General features: G+C 41.0%; 1 protein-coding gene across 4 annotated transcripts in view; it reads left to right on the top strand.

Annotated features, from left to right (window-relative positions):
- The window catches only part of CRACD (capping protein inhibiting regulator of actin dynamics), a 112,574-nt gene that overhangs the window by 57,583 nt on the left and 33,760 nt on the right, over nucleotides 1-21,231 (top strand). For all 4 annotated transcript variants that reach the window (XR_014568049.1, XM_083755323.1, XM_083755324.1 and 1 more), the window contains 2 exons: nucleotides 11,082-11,247; nucleotides 19,813-19,948. Coding sequence is in view for 3 of the 4 variants with exons in the window: in XM_083755322.1 (XP_083611448.1) it covers nucleotides 11,082-11,247; nucleotides 19,813-19,948 (302 nt within the window). In the remaining variant the exon portion in view is untranslated. The remainder of the gene's footprint in view (nucleotides 1-11,081; nucleotides 11,248-19,812; nucleotides 19,949-21,231) is intronic.

Below are 21,231 nucleotides of genomic sequence, written 5' to 3'. Positions count from 1 at the left end.
AGACCTGAATAATAAAGAAGCGTTTGCTTTGTCAGTGTGCGTGGGAGTACTGGGTGTTAGCGGAATACAAAGGAAAAGATTCACATTTGTCAAGCGGGTGAACGTCCTTAAAGCTCTCTTCTTTGTACGGTAGCTAAAGAAAGTTCTTTTGAGGCACCATAGGCAGCGACGCCGGCTTCCTTTCTGCTTTTAAGATATATGAATGACTCATTACAGTACTAGCTGCTGTGAAGTATCCCAAATTCTCCAAACGTAAGTGGAGATGGTGTGATTGCAGGTTTTGATTTATGTCTGTCTGCTTTCGATAGCCACTGATACAGATGGAGTACGCATTTCACGCCCTGGAAGTGTCTTGATTTTTCCAGGGACAGTCCCAGAACGATGAAAGCCATCCTCGCTTCTGATTTGATCCCGGAATGTCCCTATTTTCCTGGCCAGCTGCAGAGCTCAGGGAGGAGGCTGAGTCGGTACTTATCCTGAACAACAGCGGCCCCAGCTGCAAGGGACCATCCCTCTGCCTCTCCTTCGCCTCCCCATCGCCTCTGCCCTTGGGCAGCTCGTAATGGGTTAGAGGAGAGGCTGGAGCAAAGCTAGGTGTGTCCACATCTAAAAAAACATTATTAAGTAAACTTTAATAAGTTACCATTTCAGAACTTAGTGCAACAAATACCTCAAACTTTCAGGGTCCATGAAATAGCTGTTTTCTGTCGGGCACCATGAGAATTACTGACTTTTTCGCTGTAATTGAGAGTTTTGAAATGCTTTCCTATTAACATACTGTTTTTAAACGCTGGCCAGAATTTCTTTCCTTTTCAAAACACTTACCTTTCCAGTGTTTTGAGCATTTTAAATAATACTGTATACATCTGTGTTATGTCTGTAGCCTATGACTTTTCATTTTTTAAAAAATTCTTTGTAGGATATTTCCTGAACAAGACCAAACACATTAAACTGTAATGAATCTTTTAAGAACATGCTTCTTTTCTTTTTGCATTCTGTGTGGTTTCTGTGCAACACTCCTGGTCGCTTGTTTTTTTAAATAGGCAAGACATTGTTTGCTTTAAAAACACACACACACAAAAGCCCCCTATATTCTCCTTTCATACACAAGGCGGGCAAATGGGTGGTTGGCTCATAAGAGCAAAAGGAACAGCAACAGCAGCCTCCCCCAACCCCACAGTTCCCCTTTACTGAGGTGGATTTAGGGCAGTATAAGCAGCGTGGCCTTCTCAAAGTCCACTTACCCAGCTTTGGGAAGGAGACACGGGGGCTCAGACAGGGTCCTAGAAGAGGGCTCTAAGATGCTGCCCGAGCCTCATGCCTCCTTCCCAAACCCTGGCTCAAGCCAGTGCCACATGGGCTGGAGGGAGGGCATCAAATGACCTTGCACAGAGCAGCATTTCACCACTGCCCCTGCCCTTTAAGCTCAGAACTTGAGACCAACTCTTCCTTTCTCCTTCTCCCACATTGTAATTATGCACTCTCTGCCTGTCTTCCTTCTTGAAGCCTGCATCGCTGTTATGTACTGAGTTGAATAGGATCCAAAATGCAGAGTCTGATTGGTCCTAGAACAATAGGATTCAGAATGCAGCAGTCTGATTGGTCCACAGGAGCCACCCAATCCAGCTTCAGGTGGAAGTGAATCCAAAACCTGGTTGGCCTATGAGAGAATTAGCTAATCACATGGGGCCCATTGTGTAAATAATGTATATAAAGCAGACATTCTCGGGGAACTTCCATTCCTCCTCACCACTATGAGCTGAATAAAGAGCATGAAATCCACTCTCGACTCCGAGTATATTTCAGTTGCCATGCCTCCATAACTCTTCAGAGGAAGAGATCTTAAAATATTCAGGGAGAATATCCAGACCTACCAAGTGGTCTTCTTTCCTTGAAACTGGCCAATACCTAGCCAACTGGGACGCAGTTAATGCATCAAGTGGTTTATTTTAGAATCTAAACCTATGCCCTCAGCCAGTCTCCTGCAAGCAGTTCAAAATATTCCTTGGTGTCCCTGGGCCAATCAGAATTTATTCAGGGCTCTTGTCAACCAGAATTCTGCAATTCTGAGGCAAGGGAGCTGAGCCAAAACACCTTTTTGGAGACTTCTTAGGAAGCAGCAGAAAGACTGAGCTTGTTGTGTTTGCTTTCGTTTAAAGGAAAGGCAAGGAACCATGGCAAGAAACAGACGAAAATGGCTGTTGTGACCCCTGGTGCTACCTGCTCCTACCTTTCACCCCACCAACTGCAGTAGGCAGCTGCCACCACTGATATAGTGACTGATTGATTTCAAAGGCCTGTATTGAGTTCTACAAGCTGCCGAAGTAAATGGGAGACCATTTTGGGTCATGGCTGGGGTGCGTGTGAGACATCTTCCTAGAACATTGGGTTACCACAGGTAGGAAGCAAAGTGAGCTCCTATAATAGCAATATTCCCAATTACATACTCATGACTGTAACCTGTTCCTACGTGGGGGGGGGGGGAATTTAGCAGTGCACCATGAACATCGTTGCAGTGAGCAAAACTTGCCCACGACCTACGATTGCCCAGCTCCATTAATAGGGGACACCATGGAATTATGCAGTGTGCTAGTTCTCCTTTCACATATAAACATTGTTCACAATGCAGTGGTACCTCGGTTTTCGAACATAATCTGTTCTGGAAGTCCATTCGAGTTCTGAAACGTTCGAAAACCAAGGCATTCGAAAACCGAGATGCTACTGTAGGTATTTTACCAATTTTTAAATAAGTAGGACTATCGTGAAAAATAAGAGCCCTGCTTTACCATTATTAATTTTTTAACATAGTTTTTATTTTTATTCATTTTCATCTCTAAGCTGTTTTATTTGTGGCATTGAGCTATATATCTTTGTTTAAATAAAAAACTATGACATGCAACTATTACATAAAAATAAAGCAACAATAAGCACTCAGATAAACGTTTATGAATATATTAACCAAAGTTGTTTCAGAGTATCTATACCAAAATGATTACAGTTCCTACTTTACCATTCTTAAGTTAATATTTCATAGTTAGGCTGTAAGTACTCTAGTAATGTTGCCTTTGAATAAATGACTGTGCAAATCTATTTCTAAATTCAGTAGGTTTTCCTATTGAACGCTTTTGCTTACATGGCTTCTTGGCTTTTTTAAAAAAAGCTTTGCGGGTACAAAGAGAGATGAGGGAAAATGCAGCCATTCAGAACATAAAGGGATTTTCCCAGCATGCTGTGGGAAATCTAGCAACCTCTTTGACAGTAATCTGATGTTGTTTGATAGCTAGAAAAACAAGGGCAGTTAAAATTATAATTTTATTGTATACGGAATTTTGCTTGCGATAAATGTTAACATTCACTCTCTCTTTCCAGAGATTTACAATTAAGATAGATGTTCATAGCTGTAGAATTACATCTGCCTCTACAAATCTTTGGTATTCAGTGCTGGCATATCAGAAATGTTTGCATAAACAAATGGTTGCAACTGGATGCTTTTGAAAACTGGATTTTTCACTTATTGCGAACCAGCCTGGCATATGACTGCTGCAGGAAAAATCTATGCCGGCTCTCAGTTATATTGTCTGCTGGAACACTCCCACACATAAGCATAAATTCAGCTCGTTGATTAATGTTTTACACGGCTCTCTGGCTAGGCTGTGCTGCTGAAGACTGCTGCACCTTGTCTGAGCCAAGGGATGAGGGTGCAGAGGGTGAGTAGAGTAAACTAGGAGGTTGGATCATGCATAAGGAGACAATCTACAGTTAATTTGCTGTCCATAAAAGCAACACACAAGCCTACACTGCCTGTAGGGAAGTGATTTTCTAATGTCAGCACCATGTTTACATCTTATCCTAGATCAGCTCTAGGCATGCCACTCCCATCAAACTTAGCCAAACATTTGCTGTGACTGTTGCTTACCTAACACGAAACAATTTTTTTTGCATTTATTGTATTTTTTGGCATATAAGACTCCTTTTTAACCCAGGAAAATCTTCTGAAAAGTCAGGGGTTCATCTTATACGCCGGATACAGCAGCAGCTCCTCCAGCAACTCCCCACCAAAGGACAAAATGACAGCAAATTAAATCAGAGGACACCAAACTATCTAGATGAAGCACAAATACGCTTGAAAATTGGCCCCAGAAGCCCCCCCCCCCAAATCACCAGCAACAGAACGACCCAAATCGCTCCCGGTTTTATTTGATGTGCGTTGGAAGAGGGGTAGTCTTATATGGCGAGTATATCCCAAACTCTATATTTTAACTGGAAAAGTTGGGGGTTGTCTTATACGCCCAGTCGTCTTATACGCCGGGAAATACAGTATAAAATAGACAGTTTCCTCTAAACAATGACTAAATCTTTGCTAAACTGGGGAGCAATCCTTTGGGCCAGTGGCGTAGCATGGGTTGTCAGCACCCGGGGCAAGGCAAGTAATTTGCGCCCCCTAACCCGTGGATTTGCGCCCCCTTACCCTAACCCCCAGATGTTGCGCCCGGTGCGGCCGGCCCCCCCTGCACCCCCCATGCTACGCCACTGCTTTGGGCTCCCACAAATCAAAATTCCAAGGTAGCTGGCTATAGTATGCCTATGATGATGCTTCATTGCTACCCAGACTTCAATAGATCAATATGATGCAATTAAATGATGGCTTCTCTGGGATACATTTTTCTTTGAACTGTTTGCTTTTTGAAATAGGATTGTCATTGCGCCAATACTTCTTCGCTCACTTACAGTCTCCTGTGAAGGTAGTGGCCTTGCTTGTACATACGGCTGAGCCATATCTGTTAAAAAAACTATGGGTTAACCACATTGATGGTCCCATTGATGGTCAGACTAACTATAGCTTGTTTTGCAGCTGCTTATGCAGTGGTTAAGAGAGGGTGCTGGGTTCACACATAACACCAAGCTGTAGATAAAACAAATCAAGGTTCGTAGGTCAATATCAAACTATAGCTTCAAATTGTTTTTTGTTGGCAACAAACAAGCCAAAGTTAGCTTGCTGGGTTCAGACGATCAAAGAAGCCATAGTTTGATAAACCATGACCCAGCAATATGTTCAGAGAAGTGTTTGCTTCAAGTAATGGGTTGATACATTTGTTCATTTATTAAATGGCTTTTCATCATTAAATTATGTAATTATTAAAACTAAGCTTAATCAACTGGTTATTTTTAAGGGTGCTATATTATTTCCTCAAATGCTGCCATGAGGCAAAAATGTGAAAGACTGACAATTTAAAAGAAATGTGCGAATATAGGAATGAGAGAGAGGAGGAGACTTCATGAAGTTAATTCTATATCCCCAACCACCCACACATACCCATTTCAAGCTCTTCCCTTCCCTTTTGACAACAGTAGGGCTAAGAGTGGGTGTGAAATATGGCAATGGAAGGTAATGGGGGCAGAGGAAATGGCAGTATGGCAGAACTTTTATTGAAAATGCAGGAATATATCAGGGAGATATTATAGTATTTCTTATGGTAAGCATCGATAAAATATGTTGCTTATTGAACAATGCATAAAATACTGGAACATGCTTGTCAAATGTGAAGGCCAGGAGCCTTAGGTCATGGAATTTGCTTCTAAAGGCCTCTTTGATTTGCGTTGAATTATTTTTATCCTGTATTCTTCAATGGCTATAGAAAGCCAGCCTTGACCCCGAGCTTTTATTCACTTAGCTCTAGAGTGGAAAGCACATTGTAAAAATTATATAAATCAAATATTGTTTCAGGTTAGTCAGTTTTAATCTTGGTGAGCCATTTATTTTCCTATTGTATGTGTTGGTTGGTATTAGGTTCACTAGAACAAATTGCACTAGGGATCTGTATAATTTTCAGAAGCAATAGTAACATCCACAAAATAGAGAAGATTAAACAGCTAGGGTACTTTTCCTGTTTGCTGGTCAATACTTGAGTGCGCTTACAGAATTTCAGCCACATAGCACCTAGACAACTTTGAGCCTCTTCTGACATCCCCTCATTCTTAGTAAGGGAACCACTGAAATTTTTTTGCAGCTCTCTGGTCTTTAAGTCTTGTGAGGTGACATTGGGTAAGTTATATGTACAGGAAATATATATTTTTAGAAGCGATGTATTCCTGGGGACAGGGACGCGGGTGGCGCTGCAGGTTAAACCACTGAGCCTAGGACTTGCTAATCAGAAGGTCGGCAGTTCGAATCCCCGCGATGGGGTAAGCTCCTGTTGCTCGGTCCCAACTCCTGCCAACCTAGCAGTTCGAAAGCACATCAATGTGTAAGTAGATAAATAGGTACCACTCTGGCAGGAAGGTAAACGGCATTTCTGTGTGCTGCTCTGGTTCGCCAGAAGCGGCTTAGTCATGCTGGCCACAAGACCCGGAAGCTGTATGACGGCTCCCTCGGCCAATAAAGCGAGATGAGTGCCGCAACCCCAGAGTCAGTCACGACTGGACCTAATGGTCAGGGGTCCCTTTACCTTTACCTTTATACCTGGGGACAGTATCTCTCTTTGAAGGAATTGCTGTGGCACACAGCTGAGCCTTAAAGGGTGGTAGAACAGAGGTCCCCCAACCTTTTTTGGGCCCAGGGACACACTGGAAATGTAAGGAACTGTTGTCATTGCTACAACATACCCATTTGAAAAGCTGGCGATCCTCGGAACGCCCCACAAATGAGCCAATAGCCTGCACATATCCCAAAGCAAATTTAAGTAACAGACTCTCTGAAAGACACCAAAGGCTCCTAATCTAAAATATAGGCAGAAGCTTTTCCTTTTGGAAGAGGGAGAGGGAAGAGGGAGAACAAAAAGCCAGTTAATACCGTATTTTTCCATGTATAAGACTAGGTTTTTTTCCTTAAAAAGAATGTCAAAAATTAGGGGGCGTCTTATACACAGATAGTGCCAAGGGTGGGCTGACTATTGGTTGTTGCCGCAAAAATAGGGGGTGTCTTATGCATGGAGGCGTCTTATAGATGGAAAAATGTGGTGGTTGGGTTACTAATCCATGGTTTACGTTACATGTGAACCTTCTTAGAATCTTCTAAATCCATTTCGTATTAAAAAAATGTATTTATATGGGGGGGGGAGTTTAAAAAAATATTGCCAGTCATTTTGAAGGGTAATGTGATTTTAGCTGTAATGTTCTCATTAATTTGTCCCTGGTATTTGAGTATTGCAATATTAGAGGCACAGGAATTGCAATCTGTTGCGAGATCAGATGCTTTATTTTGTAATATTGCTTTAGTAATGGGATTATGGGTCAGACAGAAAAATGGAAAAATACTATATCTAGTTTCATGCTATTTCCATTTCCATCTTGAATTTAATTAAGTAAAAAAATTTATGTCTGATAGTTAATATGGTTTAACACAAGTGCACCAGTTACGTTTTGGGGTGGCAGAGTTTTGAAGGTGCAAGGGCACCCATAATTCTTGGATTTAGTAAAAGTTAGAATAAATCAAGGTTTGATTAAACTGGGCTGAACACAGAAGCACCCTGAATTTTGCACCCACAAAACTCTGGCACCCCAACACTTCCCAGGTGTACTTGCCGTCGCATTTATTTGATCTTTGCAAACTGAAAATGACTGGCTTAAGAAATTGAAATATAGGCTGTTGCAGTGTTTGTTTACAATATTTGTATAACATAGTGGTTCTCGAAGCAGCTCACAATAATAAGATGAGATTTATAGGCAGATTATGTTGCCCACGCAAGAACAGATCCGGAATACCATCTGCTGCTGTTGTGCCGTAGTACTGCATGGCTCATGGCTCTGTTCTCTTGCAAAGTTGTGATACTGGTGGGATAATAATAATAATAATAATAATAATAATAATAATCCTGGGCAGCAGTGTTTTCCAGATTCTTTTCCTCAGTCTATCAGTTGTAGCTGCTCTCATTGCTAGTGCTTTTTCGGGGGGGGGGGGTTTATAGGCAAATTCAAATAACCCTTTATCAAGTAGTAATATAGCAAGGTGCAGTACGGTCTTCAATGCTCTGGCAAGTGATCAGAATTTTACTGCACATCTGCATCTGATTAGAAATTTGGCAAAGCCGTGGAGTTATTCTCTTCAGCTCCTGTTTGGCAGGCCATTAGCAACAACCAGCTTAACAAAGTGGTTTCAAGCACACCATGCAAAATTGACAGCTTCTTTAATGGTTATCTCTAGCAAGACAAAGAGTCCATAAATTTATTGGTATGGGATAAAGCATAGCTGTCAACTTTTCCCTTTTTTTAAGGGAAATTCCCTTATTCCGAATAGGATTCCTCGCAAGAAAAGGAAAGGTTGACAGCTATGGATAAAGCTCTCTCTTTCTTTCTTTTTGGTAGGGCTATTCTTTTTTTCTTCTTTTTTTGAATTACAGAACTAAGATAGCATATATTTTAAAAGAATATACAGGCAGCCCCCCATTAACGTTTTTTCAATATGTGTGTGACCGCATCACACCGAACCTGGAAATGACCTGGAAACATCATAAAGACGTCACTGAAACATAGACCCACACATTTGCTCATTTGTCAATATTAGTGAAACCATAGTGTGATAGTTCTATAGCCATGTATTCTAATACAGTGGTACCTTGGTTTTCGAACGTAATCCATTCCGGAAGACCGTTCGAGTTCCGAAACGTTCGAAAACCAAGGCACAAAGGGCAGCCTGCAAATTTAATAGAGAAAATTGAGGAAAATATATTGAAAATTGGAAAAAAAATATACACTCAGCGGAAGTCGTTTGACTTCCGAAGCGTGTTCGAAAACGGAAGCATTTCCTTCTGGGTTTACGGCATTCCAAAACCGAAACATTCGTCAATGGAGACATTCAAAAACTGAGGTACCACTGTATGTGGTAAAAGTCAAGGGTCTAATCCAATGATAAGGCTTCCCTACATTAACCACCTGGTTACTAAATTGGTCTTCTCTATGGCCATCTACAGCAGGTGTTACAGAGTAAGAATGGGATTCTTCCAAGCTATTATGATGGAGTCTCATTGCTAGATCTTAAAGAAATGTTTCTCCTTCCTGCTTTTTCTTCACATTCAGATTTTAAATGTATGATTTCTATTTCAGGTGTTGTTTATGCGTTTTGTAGTATTTATTCCTTCACAGTTTTCCTGAGTTTTCAAAGTATTGAATTGGTGTGTGCTGTTAAGTATGCATTTTAATCTGTAAATAAAATTTAGACTCACTTTTTTTAATATGAAGAAAATGACTGTTTATTTCTAGGGAATACTGGACAGAAACGGGGAAATGGGGTGAGGAAGCTTGAGGCTGGAATCTTCCTCCAGCCCAAAAGGGGTTCTCAGTTTAACCGCATGATGATCAGATTGCTGCCCTGTAATAGAAAGTTTGTTGTTATGTATGAAACCGCAGAGTAAGAAACTCTGAAGTTGCCATCTCTGTGTGTTGGGTGATTGGTGTGTTTGTGTTTGTTTGTTTGTTTGTTTGTTTGTTTGTGTGTAATTACATATAATAGTTTCTCTGTTTAATAGCAACACAATCTTCTTTCTAACCCTTTCCCTCTTTCCTAAAAGAACTCCCAAAAAGAGGAGGTGGGAGATGCTTTTTTAACCTTTTGGAAACAATGCCTTTATCAGTATGAATTACCTTTATTACCATGATAAGGTATTGATTAACCATTGGCTTCCATCAAAACAAAGCAGGAAGCAACAACCAAAAGCTGCAGCAGTGCAGAGCTAATCAACAATTAGGGTTGAAGCAACAACGCCAGCTACAGAATACTGTAGTGTACTACAAGGCTCGCCATAGTATCCCAGCACTTTTGCACACATTTAAGCAGGGAAACTTTCCCACGTTAACAACGTGATTTGTTTGAGCATCTGCACTTAACCAGTGACTCAGTCTTATATGTGCTCCGAGACATAATTGAGATCCTGGGCTGCTACAGTTGCTGAGCCCTAACTTAGGCTCACTGGTGTCTAAATTGAGTTAAATATACAACTCTCTAACTTGGGAGTGGTTCTTTATTTACCAAAATGCCATTACAGCGTAAATGGTATCATGGCCCATAAACACAGAGAGGCAGCAGTTGCCTTGGGATATGAGGAAGCTACATCCCAGATGCCCATAAGCAAACCTGAGGAATAGCTTTGACTCAAACAAGCAAAACTTGAATCAACATATTTGCCCAGTCCTCCCATCTTAGCCCCACCTTGTCATTAACCAAGCCATCTGTGTGATACTGACTGATATCACTATTTAAATATTAAGAACAATGAGCCTTGTGGCAGCTTCCAGACTGACAAATTTATCATGGCATAAGCTTTCACGGACTGCATTCCATTTCGGCAGACGCAATGCTGTGTCTGTGAATCCACACAATGGATTTTTATCAAACCACAGGTGTTAATTGTCTTGCCAATGCCAGGATGTCTGTGTTCTAATTACTGTTTTTCTGTGATGGGCCATTGTTAATAAGGTTACGTCACAGCCTGTACTTTTCTGAATTTAATTTCCTTCTGACCTTGCTGTTTACCCCTTCCCCCAATGTATATATGCACCTGCAACTCAGGATGAAATGGCCTGTAGTTGATAAAACCTAACGCACTAGCCTACTAAGATGCCACAATACTTTTCTTGTTTTTGCTGCAAGAGACTAATATGGCTACCCCTCTGGAAATTTAGTTGCAACTCCCCCTTCCACACTCTGATGCTTAGTATCTGTTGCAGGTAATATTCCTTCAACAACAAAAATAATAATTCTGCTATCAAATCCACAGTGTTGCAGCATACTGGTTGGTGCATATAATCCTGTTTTTCCCCCTTCTAAATATTAGTCTGGTCCTGACACCCAAGTGTGAATCTTTAAAACTTGAGGGCAGATATTTTAATGCTTTCCATTTTGCTTTTGCAGTGCAGGGCCTTCAGTTTCAATGCCTCCAGTCTTGTTTTTGATATATAGCGCCTTTCTCAGCGTTACGTGGAAGGCACACATTTAAATTCCAAGCACAACGTTTGCTTAGACTTTTGACTGCTCTTTGGCCTCATTCTTCCTTGGCAAGTGCTTAACTAACTGCCTTTCCGTTCACCCAAGGGTGCTCCGAGGTGCAGTGTTGATAAGCTCCTGTGTACATTTGTCTCGTTCTCTGCAGACAAGAAAAAAGCAAGCAAATTCCAGCCTTTTAAGAAGTTTTTTGGTAGGAGGAAAAAACGGGAGGCGACCCCAGACCAAGAGGACACCAAGCTGAAACCAAGCAGTTCCTTTGGAAATGTCTGCAATGGACTGTCTTCCGACGAAGAGACAAACAGTGGTCTGAGGTAATGAAACTTGTGTATTTTGCCATTGCTGATGCACCTTTTGTCCTCAGCCTGCCTGGAAGAAAAATGGCAGCTATACTGAGAATTCTTATGTGAATCAAACATGACCATTTTGCATTTTGTCAGCTATTACTTCAGTGCTGTTCTTTTGAAGTAAGTGCTTCTGTAATTTGATGACTCCCAAGGGACTGACTTCAGGATTGCAGCTTTTGCATCCCTGTATGCTAAACACTGAATATTATAAGGTGTTTGTTAAAATATTACTATAAAGTTAACTGGCAGCCCTATAGCTATATAGGTGTTTTACAAAAGATAAACTTGGAGATAGCTTCTCTCCCCCTACACTCACAGCAGGCACTTCATGCATGAAACCATTTAGACGTTTATACACTGTCTTAAATAAATACATAAATGTTCAGAACTTGCATGAGGAAAGAAATTGTAAGTAATGATGGGTGAGTTTCTCTCCTTACTCTTGCTCAATTTGAAATGAGCTGAGGTAGAACAATTTATTCCCCTCCCTGAAATGGGAAGGAAATCATTCTATTTTCAAACTCATTCTGAATCTCAGCTCCTTTGCACCTCAGATGTGTAGCAGAATAGGCTTCTTCTCTTGCCACCTTCCTCTGTTAGATATGGAAGGATCAGTACATTTTGGTTCTCTTGGGTTCTATTTCCCCCCAGTCTTAAATGCAATTCTCAACATTTCTGCAGCAATTTGTGATTTATTTTATTTGAAAAGTCCTCATGAAAATTATTCAACATTTTAGCGAGAACCCCCACCCCCCCATAAACACATTTTAGCATGTTGTTTAGGCTAATGTAGACATTCTTGCAAGCAATGTAAGCCTAATACAATGCATTTTTGTATAATATTTTCACTGATATATTCATTTAAATGCACATTTCCCCCCAATATATTCATTCTTGTCAGCATTTGGTTGGATAACTGCACTGCAAAATCTGGATAAGTGTGAATTTCAAAGGATGCCTGAGTTTCTGTTCTCATATTGTTTAGGAAAGTGTCGATTTGATTTGGGTTTGAAAGCAAACTGAAACTATTTTCTCCCCCCTATTCTCTGCCACAGCCCACTTCACTTTCTTATTTGTCCACAGGGTCAGCAGTGGTGGACAGAGCACCAGTTTAGCAATGTTTAAGTACTAGGAACCTGAACTTTCCAGGTCTCCTGACATTCCTAGTGTGGTGTCAAATGTAATGGGAACTGTCCTTCCAAGGGTTCCTGGAACATTGGGTCTTACAGAACCCTTCCAGTTCCTGATGCCACCAATATCAAATAAATTCAGATGGTATAAAGAAGTAGGTTGAGAAGGCTGAGAAAGTGGCTTAGCTGAGCAGGCCCAAACCTTGGAGGATCTGGGGTCTGAATTGGAATTAATGCAGTGGTTTCCATACTGAGGAATGTTTGTTTCAGATCTCTTAGTTACAGAGGATTTAGGCATGTAAATTTAGACATTCATTTTTTATTATTATTAAAAGCAAGGGTACGTGATGCTTAACTTTGGAGTGACTGGCTGCCAAATCTGCTTGTGGGAACTCTCAGCTTGATACATCCACCATGTTGACTGGGAACCATACAAAGCCTATTGAGTCTGTGAATTCAAAATTAATAATCTAATATTAAGCCTAATATTGTACATGCTATTTATCTGGAGCTGCACATTTCCCCTTTCTTGCCTTTCTTCTCATTATATAGTTCTATTTGGCACTCAGGTGCTTTTAATTATTTGTCACAGTTGTATTCTGTATTTCTGAGTGCAGCATGTCTGAAACTTACCTCTCTTTATGTTCCCAGCCATCCTGTGAGATAGGTTAGGGAGAATAACTTTACACTTGACCACCAAATGAGGCTCATGGCTGAGAGGGATTCACATTCAGATCTATGCAGTCCAAGTCTAATACTCTAATCCAATGACAAGGAGGCTGTGGCCCTCCCTGATGTTATTAGATGCCACTTCCATCAGCCCCAGCCATCATGATCAAGGATGATAGAAGTTGGAGTCCAACAACATCTGGAAGATGTTCTCCATCCTGGCTCTAACCAGTTATATCTCAGAGGGGTTGGACATATCTGCAATAATCCAGATATGAGCTGACTCCAATCTTGCCTCTGAAAATACAAAAGAGATTATAAACACATTTTTTTTCTGCAGGCAAGTATCTTATTTTCTCACAGCTAGCATTTCTGGAAGGCGCTGATGCAGAATGTATGATATCATTAAAAAGTTACAGCCTTTTTTTATTATAACGTAAGATTTTGCATAAGGGAGGATATTTCCAACTGTGAAATTGGGTTGCATAAACTATTCCTCATCCCACAGCATGTTTGTAAAGGTTGAAGCTGCAATAAACAATCTCCAGCTGCTCTCTTGATCACTGATGCTGGGAAGTGATTCACCAGTTAGGCCAAGGTTGTCAATGAAGGAACCAGCAAACGCGTAACTCAAATACTACAAGCATAGAAAATGGTGAAATTACAGGTTAACATGATTGAGAGTACATTTTGGTGTATTTTTGTGGCCTCTCAAACTTTTTTTTTTTTGCCTGTTTGCTTCATGCAATGAGACTAATATATGAGATACATATGAGAGATATTGCCAGACTTCATTTCCTGTTTATTTCTTGGAGTGCTTACTTCTTCCCTTTAGCATCTTGCATTGCATCATTCTCATGGTAGTTAAGCCTCTTGCAGATAGTACATGTTTCGGTTCTGATGTGCATTGCGGGCCCAAGGCACAGTGGAGCCGTAGCTGGTGAGCCCCAGACTGCAATAAACACAGGACAAGCATTGGGGATTTATACAAGCCCAAACCGTATTGATTTCACAAGTTTTGGTGCAAGCATTGGGTGTGTATCGTGAATCAACCAACCCAACTGCTGGTTGATTATCTTGCCATGGTTAACCAAGGCATAACGGATCACCCTATGGAACGCACCAAATCAGGGTGACCCTGCCCGAGATCACCTGTCAGGCCCCTTCTGGGCATGTGAACAGAAGCACCTCCACCCTGGATGCTTTCAATGGGATACCCTGATTCCCTGGACTGTCAGGATTCCAACTGTGCCGTCTAACCAGACTCAAGGATCCAACCCTAAGCCTTATCCGCCACTCGAGTTGGACCCTCCAAGCTCTAACAGAGAAATGCCAGGACACAGCTTACTTTTATGTCCAGAGAGCAGACAAGAGTGAAGCCAGGGGCAAGGGTTGCACTCAGTCCACTCACCAAGCCACACCCCCAAGCTCACCCGCAATTGGCTAGAATTGTGGGCGAGCTCTCAGAAATCATTGGGGTTCATAGGAGGAGGAAATGACGTCCTCCCCTGGTTGCTCCGATCTTGGGTGGATGTTTGTTGTCACTACTCAGGCTGAACTGCAACTGCCGCCACCCCACAGACAGAGGCAAGCGGCTATTCCACCACAGTAATTCACAGTCAAATTTCTGATAAAAACACCAATGTGAGCTCAGCCTTGGATGCAGTGATCATAAGTATCTGAAGAGTCACTCACATGTATCATGGCAACTGTTGTCATAGTATTATCATGCCGTTTTAGTAAAAGAATTGTTCAGTGCACAGTAGGACCTTGCTCCAAGCAATGCTTTATTCATTGCCAGGATTATTATTTTTTTTAAAAAAAACCCAAACCCCAATAATTTGGCACCCCAAAAGTGATATTATTTTGGAATTATTTTCTCTGGAGGGGGTAAAAACAAGAAGGCATATGGGTGCGAGCACACTGCAGAATGTTACTCTCATTCTTTTTCATTTTCTTGTTGCTATTTGCGAATGCCTCAATAAGGGAGTGGGAGGCAGGTTTCTACACTCCTAAAAATATGTGGCAGCTTGAGGTTTCCAAAAGATGATAATGGTCTTAGAATTGTGCAGGAGCACAGCAAGGATGCAATATAGATAAATCGCTATACTTGGAAATATATTCTTGTCACTGTAGGTGAACCATAAACATAGTCGCATATAGAAATACCCGCCAGGATATGTAGCGGGATATAGCCATAAAGTATCATAAGAGGAAAGGACACAATCATAGAATCGTTGAAAGATTAAAGATGGAATGTATCTAGAATGGACTGGAGAATTAAGTATGTAGAAGAGCAAATGATTTATTTATTTTTTGAATTGTCATCTTCTCTCAACTGGAGACAAACAAACCACTGGGCTCAAAAAGTTCCTTCCCCATTTCATGTTGAGTTTTTTAGGTTTTTTATTTGAGCAGTTTTTGTTTTCTGTATTTTATTAATAGTTTGTAAGCCACTTTGAGTCTTATTTTATAAAGACCGACGGGTTACACATTTTAAAATAAATATTTATAACATTGGCCACCTGTGTATAGTATCATTGGTTGTTCAGAGATATAATACTCTCCAGACATTACCCCATGTAGTTTAAAAACTCATTAGGCACTGCTGCCACCAGAGTTACCTGCTGGAATGGCGCCACAGATCTCTAATTAAACCGATAAAGTGAATTTTCCTATTACTGTACTTCTGGCCTCTAATAGTGCTCCTTATTTTATGTAATACTTCCACACTAGATCAGTGTAGTAGGGTTGCAGGCAGTGGGTCAGATGTTGATGTGTTTTCTTTACAAATAGATCAGGAAGTGCCGCTATGAAGTCTATAATTGGAACTTGTGATCCAGATAAGTCACTTGTGGAACTGCACACACAACCAGGATTTTTTTTTTGACATCACCACCACTGCAAGAAAGGCAGCCAAAAAGGCAAGCCGCTTTTAAGCCAAATAGCGGATTGACTGTTTAGCTGTTTGAAGAACTGTGGAGAAAACTTCAAAGAAAGTTCTGGCACTGTCAGGCAATTCTCCACACACAGCTTTTTTGGGGGGTTGGAAGTAGGATGAAAGCTTATGCCTTAAAAAACTAGTTAGTCTTTAAGGTGCCGCAATATTCTTTGTTGTTCCTGCTGCAACAGACTGTCATGGCTACCCCTCGGGAATCTGATACGATATTAATAAATTATGTCTAAATTATTGTCCCATCTGTTTTCAAATTGAGATTCTTTAGATGAAGATAAGGTTTCTAAAATGAAGTCCTCTTCTACATGCATGTATAGTGCAATATGTACTAAAATACCATATTTTTTGCTCTATAAGACTCACTTTTTCCCTACTAAAAAGTAAGGGGAAATGTGTGTGCATCTTATGGAGCAAATCCAGGCTGCGAAGCTATCCCAGAAGCCAGAACAGCAAGAGGGATCGCTGCTTTCGCTGCGCAGCAATCCCTCTTGCTGTTCTGGCTTCTGGGATTCAGAATTTTTTTTTTCTTGTTTTCCTTCCCCAAAAAACTAGGTGCGTCTTGTGGTCTGGTGCGTCTTATAGAGCGAAAAATACAGTACATTGTGTTGTCTTTATTGACACATAGCATTTTATTCCTTTGTGTCTTGAATTCTCTGCAACTCTGAGTTATTCTCAACACTGGGTATGATCCTAGTGAAGTTGAGCACTTTTAAGGCTCGTTGATTCTAGTGGCAAAACCAGGCAAGTGCTTAAACCTCCCTTGCTGAAATAAGTAAGACATCAACATGTTTTACATTGGCTTGATTATGCTCAATGACTGGTAGACTTCAGCAGTAAACATTTATTTAGTGTCTCAAGCAGAAACTGTCAAGCCTTATGAAGGTGTCCAGTGCTTCTTGTAGCTCTCAAAAATTGTGATAATATGATGTACTGAACTATTTTAAAGCTTACTAGCCAAGTCCAGCTCAAGAGAGTTCTTAACTCTGCAGACGTGGCCTCTGTCTGGTACAACTAGCTGCATTTTATATTATATATAATGCCTTGCTTCTGCTTTGATTTATATTTAGGGGGAAAATGATTCAGTCAATTTGCATTTGTTCCAAAGGCTCTTATTAATGGTTTACTAAGTTTTCAAAGACAAAAGCTTTTCATATCGTAATTATATAACAGCAAGAAGAAATTTTCATCTCTCCTATAACTGAATCAGAAAGCCTTTGAAATCCACATTCCCGTTGACTTTTGCTCTGTTTTGCTTCATAATTTCATTTCAAGGAAATCAAGCATTCAAAATACAAATGGTAAATTGCCCCTGATTATATATATATTACCACTCATGTGGATTAATGTGTGACTAGTGGTGCAGGACAACATATGGCTGATTCATACATCCTATATACAGTCTCTTTGGGAATAAACGGAGCCACTGTCGGCTGATGGGCAGGGCTCTGCTTGCTTTAAGCAACCATGTATCTGCTCAGCTGCCATGATTTCAGCAATGTCAGTAGATTGAACAGTTCCACTGCCAGCACAGGCATTGTGAGTGTAGACGCATTGGACCATATTGTTGTTGTTGTTTAGTCGTTTAGTCGTGTCCGACTCTTCGTGACCCCATGGACCAGAGCACGCCAGGCACTCCTGTCTTCCACTGCCTCCCGCAGTTTGGTCAGACTCATGTTTGTAGCTTCGAGAACACTGTCCAACCATCTCGTCCTCTGTTGCCCCCTTCTCCTTGTGCCCTCAATCTCTCCCAACATCAGGGTCTTTTCCAGGGAGTCTTTTCTTCTCATGAGGTGGCCAAAGTATTGGAGCCTCAGCTTCACGATCTGTCCTTCCAGTGAGCACTCAGGGCTGATTTCCTTAAGAATGGATACGTTTGATCTTCTTGCAGTCCATGGGACTACTCTCAAGAGTCTCCTCCAGCACCATAATTCAAAAGCATCAATTCTTCGGCGATCAGCCTTCTTGATGGTCCAGCTCTCACTTCCATACATCACTACTGGGAAAACCATGGCTTTAACTATACGGACCTTTGTTGGCAAGGTGATGTCTCTGCTTTTTAAGATGCTGTCTAGGTTTACCATCGCCTTTCTCCCAAAGAGCAGGCGTCTTTCAATTTCGTGACTGCTGTCACCATCTGCAGTGATCATGGAGCCCAAGAAAGTAAAAACTCTCACTGCCTCCATTTCTTCCCCTTCTATTTGCCAGGAGGTGATGGGACCAGTGGCCATGATCTTCGTTTTTTTGATGTTGAGCTTCAGACCATATTTTGTGCTCTCCTCTTTCACCCTCATTAAAAGGTTCTTTAATTCCTCCTCACTTTCTGCCATCAAGGTTGTGTCATCTGCATATCTGAGGTTGTTGATATTTCTTCCAGCGATCTTAATTCCGGCTTGGGATTCATCCAGCCCAGCCTTTCGCATGATAAATTCTGCATATAAGTTAAATAAGCAGGGAGACAATATACAGCCTTGCCGTACTCCTTTCCCAATTTTGAACCAATCAGTTGTTCCATATCTAGTTCTAACTGTAGCTTCTTGTCCCACATAGAGATTTCTCAGGAGACAGATGAGGTGATCAGGCACTCCCATTTCTTTAAGAACTTGCCATAGTTTGCTGTGGTTGACACAGTCAAAGGCTTTTGCATAGTCAATGAAGCAGAAGTAGATGTCTTTCTGGTACTTTCTAGCTTTCTCCATAATCCAGCGCATGTTTGCAATTTGGTCTCTGGTTCCTCTGCCCCTTCGAAATCCAGCTTGCACTTCTGGGAGTTCTCGGTCCACATACTGCTTAAGCGTGCCTTGTAGAATTTTAAGCATAACCTTGCTAGCGTGTGAAATGAGTGCAATTGTGCGGTAGTTGGAGCATTCTTTGGCACTTCCCTTCTTTGGGATTGGGATGTAGACTAATCTTCTCCAATCCTCTGGCCACTGCTGAGTTTTCCAAATTTGCTGGCATATTGAGTGTAGCACCTTACCAGCATCATCTTTAAAAAATTTAAATAGTTCAGCTGGAATATCATCACTTCCACTGGCCTTGTTATTTGCAGTGCTTTCTAAGGTCCATTTGACTTCACTCTCCAGGATGTCTAGCTCAAGGTCAGCAACCACACTACCTGGGGTATACGAGACATCGATTTCTTTCTGGTATAGTTCCTCTGTGTATTCTTGCCACCTCTTCTTGATGTCTTCTGCTTCTGTTAGGTGGACCATATTAACAGTCCATAAACTGATATTAGAATGTATACAATGGCATATGGAATGAATTTTGAGTGATCAAAGTCCAAATTAAAACTTTTTAATTCAAGAAAATGCCTCACTGATAGACTTTTTATATTGGACAAAACAAATTCAGGATTGACCTGAGCTTATTTATTAGTCTCTGTATTTGAAACTGAAGTCATAACTAACTGATATTCATCAATTTCAGTGGGTCTGCTCTGAGTATGATCTAGTAAGGTACCATTACCTAAAAACTAGTATGTAGTAATTCCTTGTAAGAGCTTGTATATTTTTTGTGCCATGATTTGTATACTACAGACATATATCATGCTCATTGGTCTTTTCCATATTCACCAAATGGTACTTGTGGAAAATGTAAGCTGTGGAAGAAACGTTGTGAACAGAATGCAAATTAAATATTTTGCCTCCCCCCATGAACCTTCAAAACCAGTTAGGACACGGTTTTAAATACATACATACATTAATTTGGGGAAGCAGTGCAATGAAAAATGGCAGAGATGCTTTTACAAAATTAAATCCTCTATGTGTTGTGCTTCAGGTCTTCCAATCATAGTATGGGAACACGGGCCTTTTCCCATGAAAGTATTTTTATACCTGATGGGCGAACAGAGAGTGAAGAGTCTCTTCAAGCAATGTCACAAGAAAACATCCTAGGCAAAGTCAAAACCCTTCAGGTAAGAATTAGAAAGTGACATGACTACAGGTGTTGCAGTTTAAATCTTTTAATTTTTCTTGTTTCATCATCTTTCCTTCCTTCTGCTGACCCTATTGCTATGCAAAATGTCACGCTGTTAGGAAAGTAGGTTCATTCTAAGTGTGTGTATTTGCAATTTACAGTTTCTGGCAGCGTTCTTCATAACCCTACTTCAGCATGAAGGCCACACATAAAATTAGGTGAAGCACTGACCACGTGTTCAAATACTGTTGTTTGTGCTACATGAGGTCTGCACAACTTAGAACCCACTAAACTGAACACAATCAGAAGTTAAATCTCCATCAAATCAGGATTGAATAATTAACAGTTATCTGATGTAATGACAAAATATAAACCAACACGCAAGATAGCCTTAAAATGCACTCCCATCTCCAGAGGACAAAGGATCAGTTAGGGAGTTAGGAAGACAGGAAGACTTTTTATTTTACTTCTTTAAAAAAAGATTGATTAACCTTCCCGATTTAAGGTATATGTCTTTGAAACCACCTGTTGGCAGTCCAAGGCAAGCAGTAAAAAGGCTTGTCACGCATCTGTCAAGTCCCAATGCATTGGTGGTGATGAGTTCCATCCAGTCACAAGCTGTCAGTTAACTAAGAAAAACTTGATAAAAATCAGCACAAGCAAATGGAAAAGCTTTCCCTGGGCTGCAGGTTTGTGTGTGTGTCTGAATGTAAAAATCTCCCTGAAAGTAGAAAACTCCTCCCTGATATGCTCTGCAGGGTTTGCAGTGAGAAGGAGATACGCAGGCAAAAGTCTGTTCTGCTGGTGGATAGGGCCACAGGAAGGAAACCAGGTCAGAAGGGGGCCATGGTTGGAACGAGGTTGAGAAACACTGATTTAGAACATGCAGGTTTAGTGCTTGGTTTCCGGTTCTCAGGAGATATTGAAAGAGAACTGACAGAAATTTATTAATGAGAACATTTAATAGGACCTCATAGAAGAAAGTTCCCCCAAGAGCTTGGCTAAATACAAGTATTAAGACAACTTAACCACCAGCAAAGTCCTTATTGCTAATACAGTGGTACCTCGGGTTACATACGCTTCAGGTTACAGACTCTGCTAACCCAGAAATATTGCTTCAGGTTAAGAACTTTGCTTCAGGATGAGAACAGAAATCGTGCTCCGGCTGCACGGCAGCAGTGGGAGGCCCCATTAGCTAAAGTGGTGCTTCAGGTTAAGAACAGTTTCAGGTTAAGTATGGACCTCCGGAACGAATTAAGTACTTAACCCGAGGTACCACTG

Source organism: Podarcis gaigeae (assembly GCF_964106915.1).
Source record: "Podarcis gaigeae genome assembly, chromosome: 9".
Lineage (NCBI taxonomy): Eukaryota > Metazoa > Chordata > Lepidosauria > Squamata > Lacertidae > Podarcis > Podarcis gaigeae.
This window is presented reverse-complemented; position numbering and strand designations above follow the sequence as displayed.